This window comes from Amphiura filiformis, chromosome 5 (genome assembly GCF_039555335.1).
Source record: "Amphiura filiformis chromosome 5, Afil_fr2py, whole genome shotgun sequence".
Lineage (NCBI taxonomy): Eukaryota > Metazoa > Echinodermata > Ophiuroidea > Amphilepidida > Amphiuridae > Amphiura > Amphiura filiformis.
Window position 1 is genome coordinate 39,926,118 of NC_092632.1, and position 23,634 is coordinate 39,949,751.

The 23,634-nt window shown below is 35.1% G+C and overlaps 1 protein-coding gene across 5 annotated transcripts in view; it reads left to right on the plus strand.

Moving 5' to 3' along the window:
• The window catches only part of LOC140153112 (uncharacterized), a 145,374-nt gene extending 125,079 nt beyond the window's left edge, over positions 1-20,295 (plus strand). For 4 of the 5 annotated variants that reach the window (XM_072175745.1, XM_072175746.1, XM_072175748.1 and 1 more), the window contains 9 exons: positions 437-532; positions 1,511-1,622; positions 6,436-6,618; positions 9,640-9,684; positions 11,383-11,405; positions 12,438-12,533; positions 14,177-14,267; positions 14,753-14,963; positions 15,802-20,295. In XM_072175745.1, coding sequence (XP_072031846.1) covers positions 437-532; positions 1,511-1,622; positions 6,436-6,618; positions 9,640-9,684; positions 11,383-11,405; positions 12,438-12,533; positions 14,177-14,267; positions 14,753-14,963; positions 15,802-18,670 — 3,726 coding nt within the window. In that variant the 3' untranslated portion in view covers positions 18,671-20,295. The remainder of the gene's footprint in view (positions 1-436; positions 533-1,510; positions 1,623-6,435; positions 6,619-9,639; positions 9,685-11,382; positions 11,406-12,437; positions 12,534-14,176; positions 14,268-14,752; positions 14,964-15,801) is intronic. The other variant, XM_072175747.1, reaches the window with a different exon arrangement.
• The last annotated feature ends 3,339 nt before the right edge of the window (positions 20,296-23,634 follow it).

Genomic DNA, 23,634 nt, shown 5'->3' on the forward strand with positions numbered 1-23,634 from the left:
AATTCCATGTATTTGGGAAATATCTTCCACAGGGGGAGTACAAGTTTCAAATGGAATAAACATATTAGGCAGTTCTATTTGAAACTCCCTCTCCCTACATGGAAGATTCAGGTTTGAATCTTTCTCAGAGGGTGTATGATGAAATTCAAATTAGAGCTGCCTAATGTGTAAATTCCATTTGAAATTCATACTTCCCTTGTGGAAGATATTTTCCAAATCTTCCACAGGGGTAGTGTGGATTTTAAATGGAATAGCCCATTGAAAGTCTTTTTGAGTATCATCAGTTACTAATACTTGTAATTATGACAGTGCTTGTCAATTCAAGTCTTTCTTTGCAAGTGTGATAACGAGCTTTATTTATATTTTAGGAATAATTTTTATTTTATTATCAATGCCTGTGATTAATCTGGATGTTCTATTGTTTCTCTGTTTACAGTGTTCTAATCTGATGTTAATAGACAGCATTCACAAGGAGCCATTAGGATTTAATGTGATTCCCTTTGACAACCCTGCCATCCAGTACACTATTATGGTAAGTTTTTGCTCCATGAAATACTACTATAGGCCAGATTCAACTCATGGACCAATGGTGGTTGGCTTATGAGCAGCTCTGAAATGTACAATAAACATAGGAAAACAATGGGTATTTTCAAATACAGATCTTTGAAATGAGTTTGGCCCTCCATGGCCCCAGGTAAATATAATTGAGAGCCCCTGCCTTGGGTTGATTAAGACGTCATGATGGGATACAGGTGTTAAGACCCATTGGCTCACTTTTAGGAATGTTTGGACAATTTGAAGTATTGTACTAATGAACATTATAACATATTAGTTACTAAGCCCTTTGTGGTCTTCTTTGTTTTCCTTTTCCAGTTTAAATAAAGATTGATAACAAAATATTGATTTATTTCTCTGCATGAGACATATAAACACAAATGCTATTTCATATAATGAGTTCTTTTGGGGCTTGGGAATCATTTCATCATAAGTAGTTATCGAAAGGAGTTGATATATTAATATTAGTGCTTTTCATTTGGAAATATAGCTATCAAACTCAATTTGAGTCAGAAAAGTGTCAGCATTTCCAGAGGGGAACCATTAGATAGCAGTTATAAACTGAAAGTTTTAAGCATTTCCCAACTACAGTTATTCAAAATCACACATTAATTTCCAGATGATGTGTGTATTTTCTTCTTAAAACGAGAGAGTAAGGTGATTTCTGTTCTGTATTTTCATCTCCTTTTGTGCCAGTGTAAATTGAAAGTGTGAATAAGGGGGTTATAACTGCATTCAGGTGGGTTTAACAGTTCAAGATAAGACATTTCCTGAAGTGGGATCATATTGTGCTAATCTAACAGCTAAAGTGCTTTAACTCAATATTATTTTGTAACACTTTAGCCTACTAGACATATAGGTGATATGCTTTTATGTAATACGCAATCAATGCTTGTCACTGGAACCAGGTGTACTTGTTGTGAAACCTATTATATTTTGTTGTGATCTTATACAGGCTAAAAGTCTTGAGCAGAAGGTACAGTGGACGCATGAAATCAAGAGAATGATGCTGGAGAACTATGGCAGCAATATCCCCGCCAACGTCAAGGAACTTATCCTCAAGTCAAGTGAGTGTCTATATATGGCATGTACTATAGAATTACATGAGAAAAAAATTCTTTCCCTAAGTATATAAATGACAGTTTCTCCTTTACAGTTGAAAGAAAGTACTTATAAGAAATGTAAGGGAAGTTGATCTTTTGAAATCAAATGGGAGTATATGTGTCACATGCTCAGTGCCAGAAGTGGGTAAGTGCAATGGCTGCCCTGTGAACATTTGGCAATATCCACCAGTTTACAATGTATTGTACTCATCTACACATGGCAGCTACATATGGCAGCTATTGCACTTATCCACTTATGGTACTGAGCAGTGGGTGTGTGTATAGTATGTGGGTGTGTACTGTGTATGCCATCATTGAGGGTAAACATCAATATCAAGTAATGCCAATGTTGGTTATCTCATTCAATTGGGGTCATGTAGTGTCTGCGTGAGATTGAATACAATGAAAGCATTAATAGCTTTCTCTCAAATGTTTGTAATGGAATGAATGTTCTATATGTACAACCTGGGACAGTATTTTATTTATTTATTTATTAGAACATACACTTTTGTAACAGTGGCACACGCCAATCCGGCGGTGCGTTCATAAACAAGATATTAAAGGAAACAAAGCAAATTACACAAATATTATACAAAGGTGACTTAAAAAAGCAAAACTTGTTGTACAGCAAAAGAAATACATATTGAATGACAAATGAATGAGGAAAACACACAACTACCTGAACCCAAGTTGACTTGAAGTGGGTTTACGGCAATAAAAATATTATATACAATATAGATTATATTAAACAAGCAACGCAGAATTTAGCACATACAATTATTAGTTGTCAGTAGTCTTCAATTCTGATCTTGCTTTCCACGCTCTCTTTGCGAAAGATTTACAGAATTTATCAAAAATGTCATATATATCATCAGCATTAGTTATATTACAGAAAGTGGTCGCTGTACTTCCAAGAGCAAGATTAAATTTTACATCTAGATTGCCAGAAATAAACAATTCCCATATATCAAGGCCATTTAAATTAATCAATTCATTCTCTAGTTTACAGTATTCATCAACTCTAATATTGTTAAGTGCATAACAAGTAAAAAGAAAATGCTTTACATCTTCAACACCAATGTTACAAAGCTTACATATACCGTCGTTATCTGGAGTCCATCTGCTAATTTTACGTTCTAAAGGAAGTGTATTTGAGCGAATCTTGAATTTGAGACAAGCACCATGAAAATCAATTTCATCTAAGAGATAAGTTTCCATACATGGAGCGTTCTTGATTGTCAAATAATCGATGAGAGAAGATTTAGATTTAACATCATCTTTCCATTCATTATTAAAGATGTTATAGATAGTACCTTTAATTGATTTAGCCCATTGTGGATTACTAGAAGCTATTCCCACTTTTTTGCCGATCAATGACGTCATTTAAGTCGCATTTGCTTAAAATATTCTGAACACAATTTAAAAATTTGTATCGCAATTTAGAGGGCTCAATGTCTAAACTAATCATCGTGTTTAGAAGCAATTTAGGCCAACGATGATGCTCCATTTCAATAACACGTGCAAAGTATTTTGCCCTAAACGAATTCTGCATAGTGGAAATTGGGACCCATCCCAAATCACCGTAAAAGCGCTGCTCGCGGTGTATTCCGTGGTGCTTTTAGAATATGGCGCGCCATTTGAAGCTGTAGATTTTCAATTTTATCAATGTCTGCCTGACTACTAGGAATCCACACTGCGCTAGCATAGTTAATTGATGGTAGGGCTATTGTTCTCCATAAAATATCACCATAATAGACACGATTAAAGTTATCAAAATTATTGATTACAGACTTAAATGTACTAATTAGTCTATTACCTTTTTAATTACTTCCTGAATGTGATGGTGATCTGAGATGTTACGAGATATGTTTACGCCTAAATACTTATATGAATCAACTTCTGAAATACATTTATCGCCTAACTTCCATAACTTACTATTATCGATACGCTGACCTGCAATTAAAATATTAGATTTATCGTGATTAAAGCTCAGTTTCCAGTCATTAGCAAATTCTGCTGCTATGTTTAACATTCTGTTAAGTTCGTTTTCATCGCTTGCAAGTAAGACAACATCATCTGCCCAAAAAGGCTACCAACACATACGTTATGAATCCTCACACCAACATTGTGTTTTTTAAGCAATTTAGTGAATTCATGAATGAAAATACAGAATAATACAGGTGATAATACACAACCTTGCTTTACTCCTTCAGAAACTTCAAAGAAATCAGTTTCGATGCTACCAAATTTGACCTGAGCCTGAACATTATCATAAAGAGCATCGACCAATCTCCACATACGCCCTCTCAACCCTGAATTCCAAGCTGCCAACAGCAAACCCTCCCTCCAAACCGTGTCAAACGCTTTTACGAAAATCTAAAAATGCCATAAACGTTTTCTTTCCTTCTGCTAACCGGCATGCGGTAATGCTTCTTAGTGTGAACACGTGATCTTCGCACCTATGTAGAGAACGGAACCCGCCTTGGACTTCCGAAAGCGTGTTTGAATTTTCCAAAATTTTGAGATGCTCATCATAATTATTCTATTAAATATTTTTGAAACGCATGAAGTAAGTGATATACCCTGTAATTATTGAGATCTTTGCGATCCCCTTTTTTAAAAATAGGAACAATTATGCCGCGATTCCATTCCTTAGGAGTTTTCTCCAGAGCAATACATTTCTTAAACATAACTAGGATAGTTGTATGCATATATTCACCACCGCTTTTAAGAAGTTCATTTGTGATTCCATCTAGACCGGGTGATTTGTTATTTTTCGCTAGGCTCAATGCTTCTAAAACAATATCCATATTAATTTCAACATCATGCAAACAATTATCGTCATTAATATTACCATTTGAGTGACACCTAATTGAATTGACCATATTATTAACCATGTTTACTCTATTTGTACTTACATTATTCTCATCATTATCATTAATATTCATGTACATCTTGCCTAAAGTACGCCAATATTGGAGAATAGTTTGGTTCATCTTTGTTTTATCATACAATATTTCATCAGAATGCGGTACTTTAATACAATGTACATCAGAATTCTTGTGACTATTATGATTACCCTTAAGTACTTTCCAGAAGTCTTTACAAGCTGGACCCCTTTCTTTGCAAGATCGATAGACCTGTTAACTCGCATTTGTGTAATTTTACTCTTAATTAGATTTTTGACATGAAGACGCTTATCCTGATAGGATTTCCATAAATTATCGCCTATTTCTTTGTCCCTTGATCACCCTTTGCCCACTTCCTGTGCTCCCTTGCTGCGTTTCTACGATCTTTTATACCAGAATCAATTGTCTTGTCAAACCAAGAATTGCATTTTTCCTTTAATCTCTTTAGATCCTAATCCCTCAGACGCAGCCGCCAGAACTTTACCTTTCCACTAATCCCACATTGTATCAACATCATCAAAAGAATCAATATCCCAATCGCAAAAGTTTAACCTCAATTTATTTTGGTACGCTACATAATCTGTGTCTTTTGGATATTCCAAATAACCTTTTTGTTATTGTTAACATACTTTTTATCCATATCCTTACACTTTTTCAACATGTTCAAAGTCAATAATAAGACATTATGGTCACTGCCTAAACCGTATTTACGTTCTTCATCAACTATCATTTGACTTACTCTTTGCATGAAACTATCAGAACATAACATATAATCAATAGTACTCTTCAAGTTGCCTCTAGACCAAGTTATTTTACCAATACATTTTTTAGTACAATTTAAAATCTCTAAATTTGAATCATCACGAAAATTAAGTAGGCGTTCACCATTACTGTTTAATACAGGATCCCCAAAGGGAATTTCCCGCCAATTCTGGCGTTTCATGTCGCTCATGATCAAGATATCTGGATCGTCATCTTGATCCTCAATGAGCATAACTTCAGAAAGTAATTGACCATATAATTCATTAGTCAAGTCCGCGTTAACACCTTCACCTGGGAAATACGCTACTGCTATGTACATTGGTTTATCATCGAAACACACTTTAACCCACAACCTTTCATACTCATCAGTGAATGAATTAAAGACATCGTCATCAATAACAACACAAGTCGACTCAGAAATTAAAAGACCGATGCCCCCTCCCCTTTATTAATTCTATTTTGCCCACCCATCTGTAACCTTGTATATTAACTCCATCATCTCCTTTAAAGAAAGTTTCAGCAATGCCAAAAACATCAAATTTTTCATCATTAATTAACTTCTCAACTTCATGAACTTTTGGATGGAGTCTGTTTACATTGTTGAAAGCAAGTTTAATTTTAGTTTGTGTACAGTTATTTCTAATTGACTTATTCTTACCTCAGTAAATGTTTGGCTATTGGAGTAAGTGAAAATTTAAGATGCAAAAGGTAATAGGTGTTATTTTCAAACTCTTACTAACAACATCTGCCCCATAATGCTAGCTTACTTTACAAGTTTTGGTGTGTATTTTTGAAACTATGATCTAAAACAGCACATTTTCGTATTATGTTCTTTATATTTGACAAGTGATATTTGCTTTTATGAACTCTTCAAATGTTATGTTATGAGTGCAAAGCACGAGAAAGAAAGAAGGAATTACAAAATGTGAGTGAATAAAGGAAGAAAATAATTGAAGCATGAGAAGGTAATGAATAGAATGAATGAAGGACACTGAGAACGATTTTATGAATAAAAGAAAGAAAAATGGAAGGAAGGAATGTACACAGAAGAAAATTGTACACAGTACATTGTCCTTTAAATCATGTCCAATATTTATTCTCATTAGCCACTCCTGAACCAAGCCAACCACCAGCACAAGAGGGTGAGGAGGGTCTGTCAAGAGACAAGAAAGAACGCAGATCACGACGCAAGAAACGACGCAACTCAGAACCCATGAGCAAAGTTTTAGCCGTGACTGAGCCTTCAGCAACCATGACCAAACTTCAGCGGGGACAGAGACAAGTTAAAGGTACATTTTCTGATAAATACATATACAAAAATAATGTAGAGATGTTGTACCAAGTAGATATCAAAACACACACAATAATAGAGTTCACAACACATCACCTATTCACCTCGAGGGGTAGAACTATATGTTCTTGTTGTAGTCAGCCCTGATTTTTGAGGTTTCTGTGACAGAACCGACTTTGTTCTTGGTCATGATATTTCATCGCACCCTATGATAATGTCAAACTTACAGGAGTGAATCAGGTTCCATATGTGACCCCTTCACACAAACCCTGGAACATGTGAGCATACCTACTTTTGAGGTAAATGTCTTTAAAAGAGACATTCTATATATAATATTGGTCAAGATGGGGTTTGTGGTACCCAATATTAATTTTATCAATGCTCAAAGAAGAAAAAGTATATTATGTAATCCAGAATTTTCTTTTGTCTCTTATTTATCACCAGTACTAAATTGAAGGAATTCATTGCTTTATTTCTCTCAGTTTCAGTTATTACAATAATCTCCAAAAACCATGGGCAAATTACATTATATCTGCAAAAACTATGTGGTACCAATACAGTTCAGTTCAGTTCAGATCATTGAAAGCTAGCTTACACTGCTATATTAAAATATCAAAAAGCAACATGTTGACATGCTCTAGCCTGGTTTGTTAGAATGTGTCACTATATGTGCCTAGGGAGTCTACAACATGAATCACACACTAAATCCTAGTGAGAACCTTAGTTTTCTGTCATTTCATTCAGGAAAAGTATGTTTATCTTTTCATTCATCATAGATAGCGTTCATAGATTTTATGTCTCTGAAGAAAACTTTGAACTCTGAAGATACTTTTTTTGGTTGTTTTATGTTTTATTTCCCAGTGGTAATGAGCCACATCTGATTTGAATAATGGACACATTAGTGACACATGCATGTGTGATTGATTTGTGCACATTTGCAATTTTGTGTATCTGATTCGCTTCTGAATGAGGTGGTATTAAAGGGGCACTCTGTGTTTTGAGGTGGTATTAAAGGGGCACTCTGTGTTTTGCAATCAATTTAGGATGTAATGTCATGTCATGTCGGTCATGATAGTTGCACAGAGCACTTGCAGTGATAGTGAAAAATAGTTTGGTATCAGAAATTGATTTCACCAAATGCCGGCACAATATTATTTGGTGGCGGATGCTTGCCCGATTAATGCTGATTAATGCTAATAATTAACCCATTTGTTAGCCTGATTATTTAATTATACACAATACAACTTCTAGATATTAGCAATTTGTTTTTATTTAATTTGATTTGATGATAAATTAAGCAGCTTACTAACGTAAATAAGGTGTTAGACTTGATTTCCGTTTTATATAACTTAATAACATTTCATGGTTTATTTTTTATTAACAAATAAGAGTTTACTACAATATTTATCCAGTAGTCCATCATAAATGTAACTTTGTTTAAAAATTATTGTAGAAAAGTAAAATTCCTTTAATGCTTTCATGGGATTTAAGTCTATAATAAAACCTTGGGATCTCTCTGCTAACCATGCTAAGAAGACTAGGATAGTCAGTCACTATTAAAGTGGTCCAGATTTAGTGCCCTTTCTCTGACAGTACAACAATGTTGATGCTGTAAGACAATGATAGTTGACCTATTGTCTTGTTTGTACTGATAATTAGTTGATATATTGCAGTTGAAAGGGGACCTTTTTTCTTGCAACTACTATTACAAGCATACACTTCCAACAATGTCAGCACCGATCGTTCAACCTCTATTTATAAAGGGCAGATGATACACATATCCATGGAAGCTTGTCATATGTTGTTTCCTGATAGGCAACATCTTCATCTAGTTGCGCTATTCCATTTAAAATCCACATGCCCCCTGTGGAAGATTGTGGAAATGTCTTTCACAGGGGGAGTATGAATTTCAAATGGAATGAACACATTAGGCACCTCCATTTGAATCTCATATACCCTCTGAGACAGATTCAACCTGAATCTTCCACAGAGGGAGGGTGAGTTTAAAATGGAGCTGTCTAATGCATTCATTCCATTTGAAATGCATGCTCCCCCAGTGGAAGATATTTCCAAAATCTTCTGCAGGGGGAGTGTGGATTTTAAATGGAATTTGACTTATCACTCAGTTGGGTTAGGATGAATAAGACTTGTAAATCCTCAGTTACTCCCTGTAGGTAAGCAGGTCAGGGTGGGTGACACCGTTTTCAGTGTTTATTTTCCATAATAAATCTTGGCACTGGCATCCACATTGGAAAACATCAATTTTGGTCTTCCTTTGACATGCTCAATTGTTAACTTTCCCTGTTTTGGCAAGTTTTCAATTTGATGACAGCTTTTAGGCATTCAATTGTCTTTCAGGTTCATGTGTATGTAATTACATGTACATGCAGTCAAATGTGTTTTGGATTTTTTTGGTTTTTATCTGTTTATTAATAGCCGTGCCCTAGTTTTTATTACAAATGTTGTCAGTTTAACCCCATTCTTTCAGAACCGATTTACTTAAACACTAAATCAGTAGTCTAGCAAATATGACCTAAAATGTTAACAATTCTCTGTATTAGATGTAGGGCCTAAACCCATATTATAACAGTATGTATTTGTAGAAACAATTATATTTGTTAATAATATGTTAATTAGAGGTGTATGTAAATTGTAATAAGATAATGTTTGCTTTGCTTTGCAAAGACACAAGCTTCTAAAGATGGGGTATCTCCACTCTAAGTTCAAAATAGGAGCTATGCGGTTGATTGCAAACTAAAAACAAATGATAAATTATGGTGGATTGCAGACTTAAAAACTAACTCTTAATCCTATGAATTTAAGTTACCATATTATTTTAAGGATTTATAATACTGATTTATAATACTGATTTTGTGATGAGAAATTTATTTTTGGTGGAGTTTGCCCCATCTGCTTTATGTTTTTTTAATGCTGCCAGCAGGCCTACTAACCGTAATCATTATTTGATTTCCCCCCATTGCCTTTTTTTTTCTCGACTCTTGTCCGTTCCAACCAATAGCTGCCCTGGAGAACATCTTGTGGCCTGAACGTTCTGAGGATAAACGTAAGTGTATAGTCTTGTTAGATATTACCGTCTCAGAGGGTGCAGTTTCATGACATCTCATTTACTTTATTAATACTAATTTTAATTTGGGAGTTGGGAGAAAATGGTATGGTAGATAAATAGAATAGTAATGAGTCGGTCAGCTCAATTTGCTACTCAAAAGTAACAAAGACTGCATAAAGAAATAAGAAAAGATTATAAGAAATAACTACAAATTTCACATTATGTTATTTTATAAAGATGTGAAAAAAGGTGAAATTCTCACTCATAAATTGCTTTTTCATTGTATATATATTTACATGTTATGTTATTCTAAATACATAACATGTGCTGGCATAATTTACATATCAATCAATAAAACAAAACCGTAATTACCAAAACAAGTTTTTAACCGCATCTGGTGGTTATTACTTTTGTTACTTTTAATTACATTTCAAAACTGCACCAGAGATGGGATATCAACCTGTTTAGACTAGATTAGACTCTAGATTAGAATCTATGACATGGGGTGGTAGAAACATCCCTGGGTTAATATAGTTCCCTTTAATTACCTTTTATTTGTTTTTAACAAGTATCGATTTTGGTTTTTTTAATTTGGTTTTAATTAAATAACAAAATAAATTAACATTGTGTTTGGTTTTTCCTTTGCTAATGCTGCAACTCACTTTGCCGTTTGTGTGTTCATTTTGTAACTTGCAATTTTGGTGAAGGGTGCTATTTTATGTGTTCACATAACTTTTTTCATGTCTTCCCATCATGCAATATTTTACGGGGTAATTCACATGAATTTAATACACATGTGTGATATGTCCCTGGACTAATGCATCATGGATAGATAAGAGGAAAGGTTTATCTTGTAAGGTAGATATGTTTATGAGACAGTCAATCAATTTGGGAATTTGATTGGAAACTAACATGATACATAATTGTTCAATGAAAGTTTGATGAGATTGTGATGTTATGTTTTTAAGTCGTTATTTAGTTACAATCATGCATTGTCTCAGATTAGATTGTACAAGTTGTCCAAACATTTCAACTTCTCACAACATTGACTAGGTATTTTTTGGTAGTATTATAATCAAAAGATGTGTCATACATTTAACAATTAAGTTATCAGGTAGCACTGAGGCACTTAGGTTGAATATTATGGATGTCCTTTCCTCATTCCAGTATTATACATGTATAATGCAATATTTCAATTATTAATAGTTGGACGATCATGATTGCATTGAATAAATAATGCCAGTGGATGATACTATTCAAATCCAAGTCAAAGTAGTATGTGGTTTGCTGGTTTTTTTCCTAATGAAAATTATTAGAATGGCAAACGAAGAACCTCTGCACATGTTTGAAAGCAGACAAACACTGGTATTGTATTTTCTGGAATGGTGAATGGGACAAATATATTCTCAACATGCTTTCACTATGTAGTTACACTGTATATGTAGTTGAAGTATTTTATCATTTTGATTCCACATATATCTGTTACTGTTCATGAATTTGGTCAACTTAATTTTTTTGTTGAATTTTAACTTATACTAAAGTTCCTCACTTTCAATTTATAGCTCAAATTTAAAATATGAATAAATTACAATTGATATGTTTGTTTTGTAATAAAGTTTTTAATAAAATGTCAATATTGTCTATATATGCTAATTGCTTATTTTGTTTTGTTTCTTGAATGATTGATTTCTCTAGGAATGAAGAGGCCAGCTATATTGGTAAGTATTTGTCATCAGTAATCAAGTATGTGACATGCCTAATGTTCAAACTGAATCAGGCTCTTGTTCAGACTTGGGGATATGCAGTCAATTAATTTCAACACCCAAATCTGAAGACCAACTTACTGATATATTGCTAGAATATTTCAGTTGTGATTGAAACAACCTTACTGCAACTGACTTTGACTCAAAACTTCATTAAGTAAAACAGAACACCCTTGAATAAATAGTGCATGTGCTGTTTATTCAGTTGTATGTTCAATATAGGGTTGTCAGCAGACAATTCTGTTTTGGACATTATTCATCTTTATCCTTCAAATGAACTTGTGAAACTGTTGGTGTGGAAGCTCTGAAGGTTTGGTTTTTGTTTGCATATATACGGAAATCTATTTTGCTTGCAAAATGACTATATATCCCTATACTATAACAACAATTGACTAAAAAATCAAGACTATCAATGTTGATGCCAAAAGCAGACGTCACTTGTATTCAATTCTTTTTCAAAAAAGTATGTATCAATTTTTAGAGGGCAGTATTGCATTTTGTTACCTGATGCTATTAAACTTTATTGGTTTTATATAATTGTAACTTGACGGGGGCACTCAACTTAAATTTTGGTAGGGGTTCGTGCCGCACTTTGAGAACTAAGAACTGAATTTCGGGAAAAATAGGCTTGAAGAACTGAAATTGCAACATTTATTTTTTGGGGGGGGGATCTAGTGAACTAAAATTATGTCAAATAATAGGCTGTGGAGCTAAAAAAATCCAAATTTAAGCTAAAGAGCTACAATTGTGTGAGTTTGAGGAACTGGAGCATGATCCAAATGTGGGTCAAAAGGAATTGCCGGAGAGCCTGAAAAAGGGACCCTTGACTGCTTCACATACCCGTACCACCTATACATGCGAGTGCCCCCTCCGGGATATAACAATATGATAGAATTGAGGAAGTTTTATCGGTACCGTTTTGCTTTAGTAACAAATAAATAAATATGTAATGAAGTTAATGTTGTTGTTTTGTTCTTCAAATTACAGTCAAGGCGAGCATCTGAATTTCCAACATCTGAAGTACTAACAGATGATTCTCTGGACCAGGATGAACAGACAAGATTGAAACAACAGTCCATGGAAGTGAGTTACAGAAACAAATGTGACGTGTCATGTCAAAAGCAGACACTTTTGGGCAGGATCAGTAAATGGAGAAATAGCCAAAAATCTGCCCGGGTGATTTTTTCACAATTTGGGTTTGTTGCGAATTTATGATGTTATTAATGTTAAAAATATTGTCTGATAGATTCAGACCGAATATAACTGGCATCTTGTATTTTTGAGACATTTTTCAAGGTAATTCCTACTCTCAACATTGTCAATAATATTTTTAAAGGCCGATATCTCAATATCCAATTTTATATTACCATAACTTACGAACTCATTATCTTCGCTTAGGAATGTCTGATTTCATTGGGGAAAATGGCGTTATGGAGCAAAATATCTCTTAATTTATAATCTGCCCAAAAGTGTCTGATTTTGACATGACACGTCACAAATGATCTACTACTCATACCCATTAGTGCGTGATAAAATCATCAGAAACAAAAATGATATTTCTAGATAAAATGATATTTGAAAGGAAGACAAGACAATCAAATGTCAGCAGCTGCATTGACAATTGCAATTTCAAGACAAAATTGTCAATTTCAAAAGTGTTATGTTGTGACTGAGCAATTCATTTATTCTCTTTGAAAGAAAGCAGAAATCAGTTTCACTAAGAAGTGTAAAAACAAATTATGATTTTGTGACATATGACAGCTAATCAGTAAAGACACTGGGGACAAGGTGTCAATTTGACTCTTCCCCAAATAATCAGTTTGTGTCTGTCAACTGGTAGAAACGACTGAATCATTTAAATGACCTCGTTTATATTGCAGAGCAGTTATTTAGAGATATGTTGATGGATGAATTTCATAATTTGATATGATATCTGTAATTAACAGAGCAAAATATAAAAATATATCTGATGTGATCGCCAATTATGAATTCATTTACGCAAGTGGATGTGTCATCGTGACAACTTTGAGTACATAATATATGGAGGCATGTGACAAGGAAGAGTGTATAGGAAATCAGAAATAACAAAATACATGTGATCAAAATTTAGGATTAGTAATCATAATTTATACTTTTACATTAATTACAACAGTGCGAGTAACCTTTCTTAATATTTGTTGTCTCAGCTCTGCTTGTTATAGAGATATGCCCTAATTCAAATTCACAAAAAGAAAAAAGATCTTTCAGTGGAATTGATTATATATATTATGTTGTTACTACAAGTTGAGCTCACAACATATTCAATCACAGACAAATACTTTAATTATAACAACTGTTTAATCCAAACTTCCACTAGATATAAAAAATCCTTGCAGTGGATTAAAACCAGTAACAACTTTCAGATTAAAAGTTGAAATCATATTATACAAAACGACTGTGTATATCTGAACCTCTCAGTTGTTGTTAATGTTGTGTTAGTTGTAGCCTTAGATTGGTTGGTTGTTTTTGGATGTGTCCAGAGAATAAGTGTATGTTTACTATCAATTTTCTGAATTATTTGTCCAGACGTTTGGTTGTCCACTGGTCAACCATCAGGGAAAAAAGAGATTGTCCGACATTAGTTTTAGTTAATTCAGACGCCCTGAATACGGCTATTTAGAATGCTGCTCAGCACACTGTAAATGATTATATTATTGAATCTCTTTCATTTGATCTTTTCTCAACAGGATCTTACCACCAAAGTTAGAAGAAATAGTTCATTTACCGCTGGCTCTAGTGTATCCTCCGATACAAGGAGTTTGGACAAGCGGTCACTTGGTAAGTATATAGTTCCACACCAAAATAACTGTAGGCTGTTGCAATATTACATTAAATGCATGCAGATATTTTGGTTGACACCTGGAGAAGTTGTGGGAAAATGGGAATCAATTTATATTATTTTAAACATGTGCAGAATCAGACCAGTGGTTGCTGTAATGTACTTTGATAGTTAAGTGATGGGTTTAAAACCCAACAGCAACCCAGTCAACTGCCAATACCCTGACAGGTGGTTTAACCACATTCTATTGTTCTTAACAATAGAAACCAGGCTTAACCACTGGTTCTGGCAATGAGCTTGTGGTTGAGGCCATCCATTAGGCCATGTGTAAGGATATTGTCATCCAGCACCATGCACATTATCAAAATATAGGAGAAAATCATAATCTCAGTGGAACAAAAGTCCCAATGTACACTGGCTAAGTTAATTAATGATGTATGAATGAGATTACTAAATATCACCTAAAATCATTTTATTCAATTAGATGGCGAAAGTCCCAAAATTCTGAATCGTCGTAGCTTGGAACTTGATGGTAGTTTCTGTACTTTGAGTGAGGAAGATCAGGAGTCAGCTAACAGGAATATAAGGCCTAGAGCAGGAAGCCGAAGTGCTAAGGAATCCAACCGAGACTCTGGTATTGGTAGCATGACACTATCGGAACACCCAGAACACCTCAAACTGGATTTAGATGAAAGGTGAGTGCACGAGTGGAAGAGAGAAGATTTTGACTGCTCAGTGCCAGAAGTACGTAAAGTGCAATAGCTGCCCTGTGAACATTTGGAATTTACACACAGTATATTGTACTCATTTACACATGGCAGCTACACAGGGCAGCTATTGCACTTACCCACTTCTGGCACTGAGCAGCTAATATGATGCAAGCAGGAGGATAATAGCTATCTTGGTTAACATGGTTACCTAGATCAATTTCTGGTGTTAATACCTAGATTAGCATTGATATTAAAATAATAATTTAATATCCTCATATTGCACAAAAGCTCAATTTATAAGCATTTTTTAATTTTTCTATTCTGCTTAAGATATTTATTCACAAACACTGCAAGTGCCACAAATAAGTTGTTATTAATTGAGATCTATGTAACAAAAGTTATTAGCTAAACTTGTCCCTAGGTTGTGGGTTTCTCCCCTGTTCTATAAATCTACAAAACAAATTTGCCAGAATTTAAGGTTCCAAATCAGCAACTATTAGCTTTTGTTGCAAGTTTATTTAAAATTGAATTCTGATTCTTACAGCTCATTCTGAAAATGCTCATTTCCAAATATACACATGATGAAAAACAGAGATAGATTTCATTATTCACATGATGGAAAACAGAGATAGATTTTAAATATTCACATTGTGGAAAACAAAGAGATAGATTTCAAATATTCACATGATAGAAAACAAAGAGATAGATTTCAAATATTCATTTGATGGAAAACAAAGACTTTTTTTCTTTTTAACCATCACTCTCTTTCCTCAAAATATAGTTGCCTATTGGTTAATCTTTTTCTTCTCTCATTATTTTTCAGGGGGAGTAACGATGGCGAAATAGCTGAAGGATTTACGGAAGAAACAAGCGAATCTAAAGATGTCCCTTTCACTACACATAGAAAGAAGAATGACTCCTTTTCGAAGTTTGACACAGAGGACGATGATGATGATGAGGAAGAAGATCCAGAGAAGACAATGAGGGCAATTGAAAGCCCCGATGAACTTGAAGCCCTGGAAATATTAAACGAGAAAGTAGACTCAAGTATTGTTGATAAAGGTGGCACCATTGACATTGACTCCTTGCCGGCATGGAGCCCTATGAGTCCAAACTCAGACGAAGCATTCAAACTCAGATATAACATCAAAAATTATAAGAGGATGTCATCCAGTAGTCAAGGTAGCCAACCTGAGGATGATGACATCTGGGTAAAAATGCCACCTAGAACGCATGGCACTAGAGGGCGCCATCCACAGCTTGGTGGTGGTCATCGTCCTCTTAGCGCAGAAGTTGCTGGGCATCCACATTTTGCCAAACTTCCGCTTGCTCGTTCCAGCAGTGAAAACTTTAAACATCTGGATGCCATGAATGAATTATATCTACGCACACTGTCCGATCCTAATATGTTGGAATCCCAAATCGACAAGGACAGTGATAGTTCTAAAGACGATAGATCTACGCAACTCTTAGACTCGTCCATTTCTACACTCGGTGCTTCAGATGAATTTTCACTGTCGTCTGCATCATCTTATGACCAAGATGAAAATCTCCTGGAGAGTGTCAACTCTGCCTTTAAAAGACTCGGAGAGAAATATGCACTTCATCAGTCCAGTACAACTGGAGAAGAGGAGAATAAAACTGAAAGTGAAATTTTGGATGGGAAACAAGATGTTTTAACGAGGAGAGCAAAGAAGGTGAATGTTACCGACAGAAGAACTCATCCCACAGATGCTGGGAGTGTGAGAAACTCTCACAGAACTAAAGCTACTATTAATGTGTCTGCCAAGGTTCCCGAGTGCAAGCAGGATGCACCGCTACCATTGCCAAAGCGTACTGTACGCAAACTTGCCCGTGAATTCAGCAGAAGAGCAAAATCACTAGAAAGGCCTTCCACCCTTGTTAAACATCGAAGTGAACCTGCCATAAAAAGAGATTTTCTCATTCAGGAACATTCCGAGACTGAAGATACTGCCTGGATGATAACGGAGCCTAAAGGAGAATTGGCTCAAAAGGTGCAATCATTAAAGAAAGCTTTAGATGAAAGTCAAGTCAAAATCACTCATAAAAAAGATGAGTCGGTTTCTGATTTGCATAAGACAACCCCAGTGCTGCATTCAGACTCGTCAACTTCTGACGATGATAAAAACAGACTTCCAGCGCAGGCTGAGCCTGTCGGAGGGAGTCGATCTAAGAACAGAAAAACGGTGCATGATACCGTCAAACAATTTGAATCATTATCTCCGAAACGCAGCATTGAGGGTAAGGTCATCACTCCTAATTCAGGAATGACCATTCAGCAGAGACTCAGAACTATACAAGAAACGTCGGATCCTTTTCGCAGATCAAAATCTGTGGACAGGTCACATTTTAATACTCGTACGTCAAGTCCAAGCAAGACTGGGAGTCCGTTGAAATCGCTCAGAGAGCGAAAACTTGAACTTGAAGAATGGGCATTGCGACCCGTCACACGGAGCAGATACAAATCTGAAGGTGCTTTTCTAGGCGTGGCTTGTTCGGATGCAATATCTAATGACAGTAACTCAGAAGGGAAGGACACGGAGGTCTTCAGCTCACGAAGTAGTCGTACAAGTAGTTTGCAAAGTAGCGAAAGTGCTTCCCCACTTCCAAATAGAAGGGGGTCGGAGATATCGCGACGGTGGTCTTCTCAGTCTAGCAGTTTGAGTGAAGAAGATGCAATCTTATTCAAGTCTATCAAGGACAGGTATAGGGAATTGGAAATAGCCGTCTCCAAACCTGTCCCAAGAACTTGTAAAGATGCAAGGGCAGAAATCAAAGCAATAGAAACCAGAGAAGAAAAATTTAAGGATTTAGATAATTATGAAGTGGGCCCCTCGCGTCTGCAATATGAACAAGTTGACGTTGATGAAGAAAGAGGAGAGGAGGAAAATGTTCTTGTTTTTGAAGAGGGGAAAGTAGTTCTTTTGGATGCAACCACAGGAGAAACAGATACCGATTCAATTCAACTCGAGCAAGAAAATGAAAGTGTGATCCAACAAGAGGATGAGTCACGTGAGAATGCAGCTGTTGCATCAGAAGTAACAGAGGAAAAGATAGTAACTGATATCCAGGATGCAGCAGTTGCTGCTGTTGAAGCACCTGAAAATTCTAATACACTAACGCGCTCACGAGCGGAAGAACTTATGCGTGAATTAAACATGCTGTCAATGTCAACAACTGATGAAGAAGAATTATCTACCGGTACTTTGAAACACTCGCATAGCAAAGGTGACAGCGATGTAATCAAACCATCGCTTGATGTTGCTGAATCTAGTGTTAATGACTTCTCTGACCAAATAGGTGCTTGGGGCAACAACACCAAAGATATCCCAATCGAAGAAGACCCTCGCAGCACCTCCACACAGTATTCGCTAGAGTTAGACTTTGAAGAGAATTCAATCGAACAGACCCACATGATGGACCACACATACCAGAGTACCTCGTCGGACGATTACTGCGTCCCCATGCGGGTCACGAGCAAAGTGGACATTGACCGTGAGACAAAGTCAGAAGGAGGACTGTCACCAGAGAGGAAGCCACTGCCTCTGGAAAGAGTTTTGTCATCCGATAGCAACATATTCCTGGATGCCAAATCTGATCTTGGGGGATCGGAAGATAGTAGCTCACAGTCTGGTTTCGTAACACCTGTTGAATCTTTCAGTCAAGACTAGGTCATGCACCAAGTCATAGCATTTTTACACTGTATACATCAGTACAAGATAGGCATGCCAAATTCCAATGTAAGTCACTATAACATTCAGCATTACGTAGCACAGCCCCCCCCCCCCCAAGATTAACAGCCATTGAGCATCTCAGTTGCGTACATTACGAAAAAGAACGATATATCATTCCTTTTGTTACTCCGTTGGGCAGGGATAACCTTGTATGTGTCATTGGCCCCTGAACATGTTTAAAGCAAAATCTTCTATGTAACCTGTTGGCAGCTTTGTTTTAAACATGTTCAGGGTCTATAAGTACATGGGTGGTTCTTCCTGCCCAATGACAAAATGTTAGTCAAATTTTGTGCCATAGTCTAATTTTAGTATGCTGCATATCCTATCAAAGATGAAAAATAAGAATATGGATATGTGTAGTAGCACACCGCATTGTGTATCAGTTCATTTAGCATATTGCCTGATAGTAAACCATTTTGTTTCAAATGTAATATGCTGCAAGTTTTATACCTCGTGAAATTGAGACAACACATCCACCTGTGCACATGTAGAGAATGCTACCCTAATGGTAAATCAATGATATTGTAAAGTAATTCTAAGCAAATATTTTATTATTGACCCAAAGGTGAATTGATATGTAAATGCAAATACCAGTTTGATTAGGTTTAAGAATTGAGAAGTCACTTTTATCAGGATTTTGTCCAAAACATATAAATTGCATCCATAGGTGCACTTTCTAAATTGATAGTCATCTCCACTTGTATCTCTGACCAACTTAAAGGTGTTTTTTTATAGTAATTTTGCCCAGGACAAACAGGGTGAAAGAGAATAAATTGCATGAAATATTGAAACTAGCAAATATGAAAAAATAGTATAAAACAGTATGTCGTGCATTATCGTCCGTTTATAATGTGACTGTCTGTGTAGTGATCAGTGAATTTATAGAAATCATAAATGTTATTTTTTCCCAAATGGTTTAAATTTGTATTGTACCATGGATATTATTAATAGTATTTTGGACAAAATGATTTCAAATTGGTATTTCCTTTTTCACATTAAAAAGTAAAATTCTAAGGTATAGTGATGTACGTAGCGGTAAACGTAAATAAATATCAAAATTATACTTCAAAGCTCCTCAAATTTGGTACACTCATCGTAGCACTTTCACCGGATCAACCGGCATCTTCAGGGGATCTTCAAAACAATAATATCCGCTGAAGACGCCGGTTGACCCAGTGAAAGCGCTCCAGGGAGTGTATCAAATTTGAGTAGCATAGAAATATAATTTTGCTTTCTAATTCTAAGGTATTTTAACCTACATTTTGTCCTGTCATGAATTGTTTGCAAGTATAGATTAGCAAGAAACTTAGTTCATGATAGCCCTCAGTGTTCCAAAAGTATTAGAAAAATAATGATAAAAACAAGCCCTGTCAGTTGAAAGGTGCATTTAAGTGAACCATTGCACAAGTTGAGGGGTCAGTGACACAAAGACATAACTCCATTTTTGCGAAAATGAGATTTTGATATCAACATTTTCAGAAACATGAGCACTTTCCAATAAACACTTAGAAGTAACTCCATTTAGCACCCCATTGAAATCAATGGCCAGTGAAACATAGACTTAACTAAGTTAACTACATAAGTCACTGTGGATCATTAACTTTAAACTCATTTTTCCTCAGAATGGCCCAAATGGAGTTAAGTCTTTGTGTCACTGACCCCTCGAAGTATGGTAGCAGCATATTTTGACGTATTTGATTTTGCCATGTTTCGGCATATTTTATAAACATCTTTTAACTATGATTTTGAATCATGCATGCATGCCATTGTGGCCGATAAGTTTACCGTTATGTTTCAGTGCTCTGTTTTTGAAGAGTTTTAACTGTAACTTGACAGTTTTTTAGACAGTACTGTGTATTATAGAGACAATCATGTGTCACTGTGTGTGTCACTGAGTGTTATGAATTTGTTTACTTCCATATTTTATTTAAGTTTATATTTCATTGTAACTATAATCATATACCTTACGTGTAAGTAGATATATATATAATGTAAGCTACATATTACAAATTTATTAGTCGGTGTACAGTATGGATTTTTTTTTAAATGTACTGTAGCTTTAAAAGCAAAAACAGGCCAAAAGAACCAAGTACGATCAAAATTTTACTTTTTTTGTTTTGTTTTGTACAAACTTTGGGCAATTGTATTACCGTACTTACGATGTAGAATTTCAAGTGGTACTGCTCGTTGTTTCATTTATTAATTGCGTAGAACTGAGTTGGTGCATGGTGCACTTGTACAAATGATCAGGATTATTCCTGACTGCAACATGCAGTTGTGATCATTTCTTATTTATTAAAATGTTTGACCAAGAATATGACTTGTTCTCCATAATAATAGTTTAATTGTATCAACATATATAGAAATATCCCGCTTATTGCTATTGCCAGTGAAAATTGAAAACAATGTTTTGTACATCTTTTGCTAATTGATAATGTGATCAGTTAAGTGTCATATACAAAGATGAAATGAGCATTCAATATTTTGATAATATCAGGCTTTTGATTTATAGATTTAGTATTTTGTGAAGAGTGTATATTTTAAGTAAATACTTGTGCATTTAATGATGATTATACGTCTTTGACACAAAAAATATGTGAGTACATTGGGAAATTCCTATTACAAATAATTTTTAAGTTCTCCCAAATATTACATCTCAAGTTCTGAATATGTGCACTTAACATGCTACAAAAATTGGTATCACAAAACTTTGATTAATGTTGGTTTTATAAGCATGAGGAAAGAGAACAAAGTCCTGGTTGTGAATTGTGGCATGACATATTGAAACATATCCTCTCTACTCTTTTCATGTGCTAAATTTTGCTCTTACAAACTGGGCCTTTTGGTGTATTGAGATGACCCTGTCATCACATCCCATCCCTGGTCATCAATATCCACTGTATAGAATATACTGTAAGTCATTTTGGTAAATGAATATATTGTATAACAACAAAATATTCCACCTTTTTGCTCTTATTGTAATCTTTAGTCTCTCAACCAGGGGAGTGAGAGTTCCATTTTTCAGCTTATTTCCTCTTTTTTGTTGCCAAAATGTATGTATTTTCAGCCCATATTTAGAATTTTTACCCAGATTTTCACTGTTTTTCAGCTTTAATTTTTTTCCTTGTGTTTGGTCTGTGACCTTTCACACCACTGCTTCAATAACACGGTGTCCTTTAAAGTTGGATTAGAGCTCAATTTAGACCAGAATTAAAGGTAGCTGCACTCTGTGTAGACTGACTTTTATTCCAAGAGAAAAACATTATATTATACTTTACGTGATAATGATTTACAAGTTATCATTCCCCAGAACTGCCAACGCATATGATTCAATTAAGATATATAGATGCCATCTTGCACAAGGTGCTTGCGACTTGGAGATCCCCGGTTCGAATCAGGCCAATTGGTATGCTTATTTTTTCAACACTTATGTACGTAGGCTGCTCTGGGGAAATATAAAAACTTGTATAGAATATTTTATTCTCTTTCAAACCAATATCACAGCATCTCCAGCAGAGTATATTTTTGTTGTTTAAAGATACACAAATGAATTAATATTACTAATCTGTATGTCTCAACAGGTTATTCCAGTTGAAATCTACACACCCCCTGACATCCAGACATGACCTTAATCTCACACAAGGGGGTGTAGATTTCAAACGGATCCATCCATTCAGGTAATCCTAATTTGAAATTCACACTCCCTGTGTAGTGGAGATTAAAGACCTGTCTTCCATGGGGGTGTATGGATTTCAAATGGATCAGCCAAATTATTAAGTAAATCTTCTCCTCAGGTATTGCACAATTACACAAGATGTACTTATAAATATGTGGTCGTCATCGGTACACCTAACTTTTGATGACAGAGTATTTGCAAGCAAGCCTACACATTATTTTTTTGGGCATTTGCAAAAGCCTTTTTGAGTTTTGTATTTTTTACATTATAGATTTCATTTGAGTTTTTAATAACTTGATGTTTTTTAAAGCAACATGGTACTGCAATTGTCTAAAACAATTATATTTTGCATTAAGTAAACCACCAACTGATTGAAAGTAGTGATGGTTATCGTAAACTAAAAGCTGAAATTCATTCCTGTTTTGCTTGCGGCTCAGGTCCAAATACAGTTTCTATACCATATGTTGGAACTAGCTAGTGATTTCCTGTTGTGTCTTTTAATGACCGTTAAAAAGTAAACAAAATTGTAGGAGTGCTATTTCCAATTGCATTATTAAAAGCCTGTGATCCTTGCAAGTAGATTATTCAAAGCCTGTGATCCGTGCAAGTAGAACTTCAGGGTGTCTCTCAAAGAACTGGCTAATTATGAAGTTGTAATTCAAAAACAAGAGTCATTTTTCTAATTCTGGTTTGATACTCAATATCTGCACTATTCCAGTCTGTTTTGTTGTGGCATTAAAATACTAAAAAATGAAGTTGTCCAACAGTACAGTTCTTTTGAACACCCTGTATTGTGACTTTTGATGTGGAGAATTTTTTTCTGTGTGTTTCAAATGATACTTTTTATAAATTCCACAATTTTGTATACACATGGTAAATTTGTGTCAGTGGTAACTGAACTGTAACTCTATGTAAAACAATGTGCAGGATTCACTTATTTTCTTATGTTTAAAGAATATGCAAGAACCAAGGTAGTATTTTACTGGATACAAACAAGAAGAGTCTGGTACTTTGTATGGTGGATCATTTGATTTGTTCATATTGATATATTACATTTTTAAATTGTGTATCTGAAATTAGTTGTGTTAATAAGTGATACTGGTATAAATGAATGTATTAACGAAAAGAAGAAAGTTAACACATTGTATTTTGTAAATCTGGGCAGATCGTAGAGTATAAGCATGGCATCTTTCACCACACATCAAGAGTTCATTCTTATCATGCT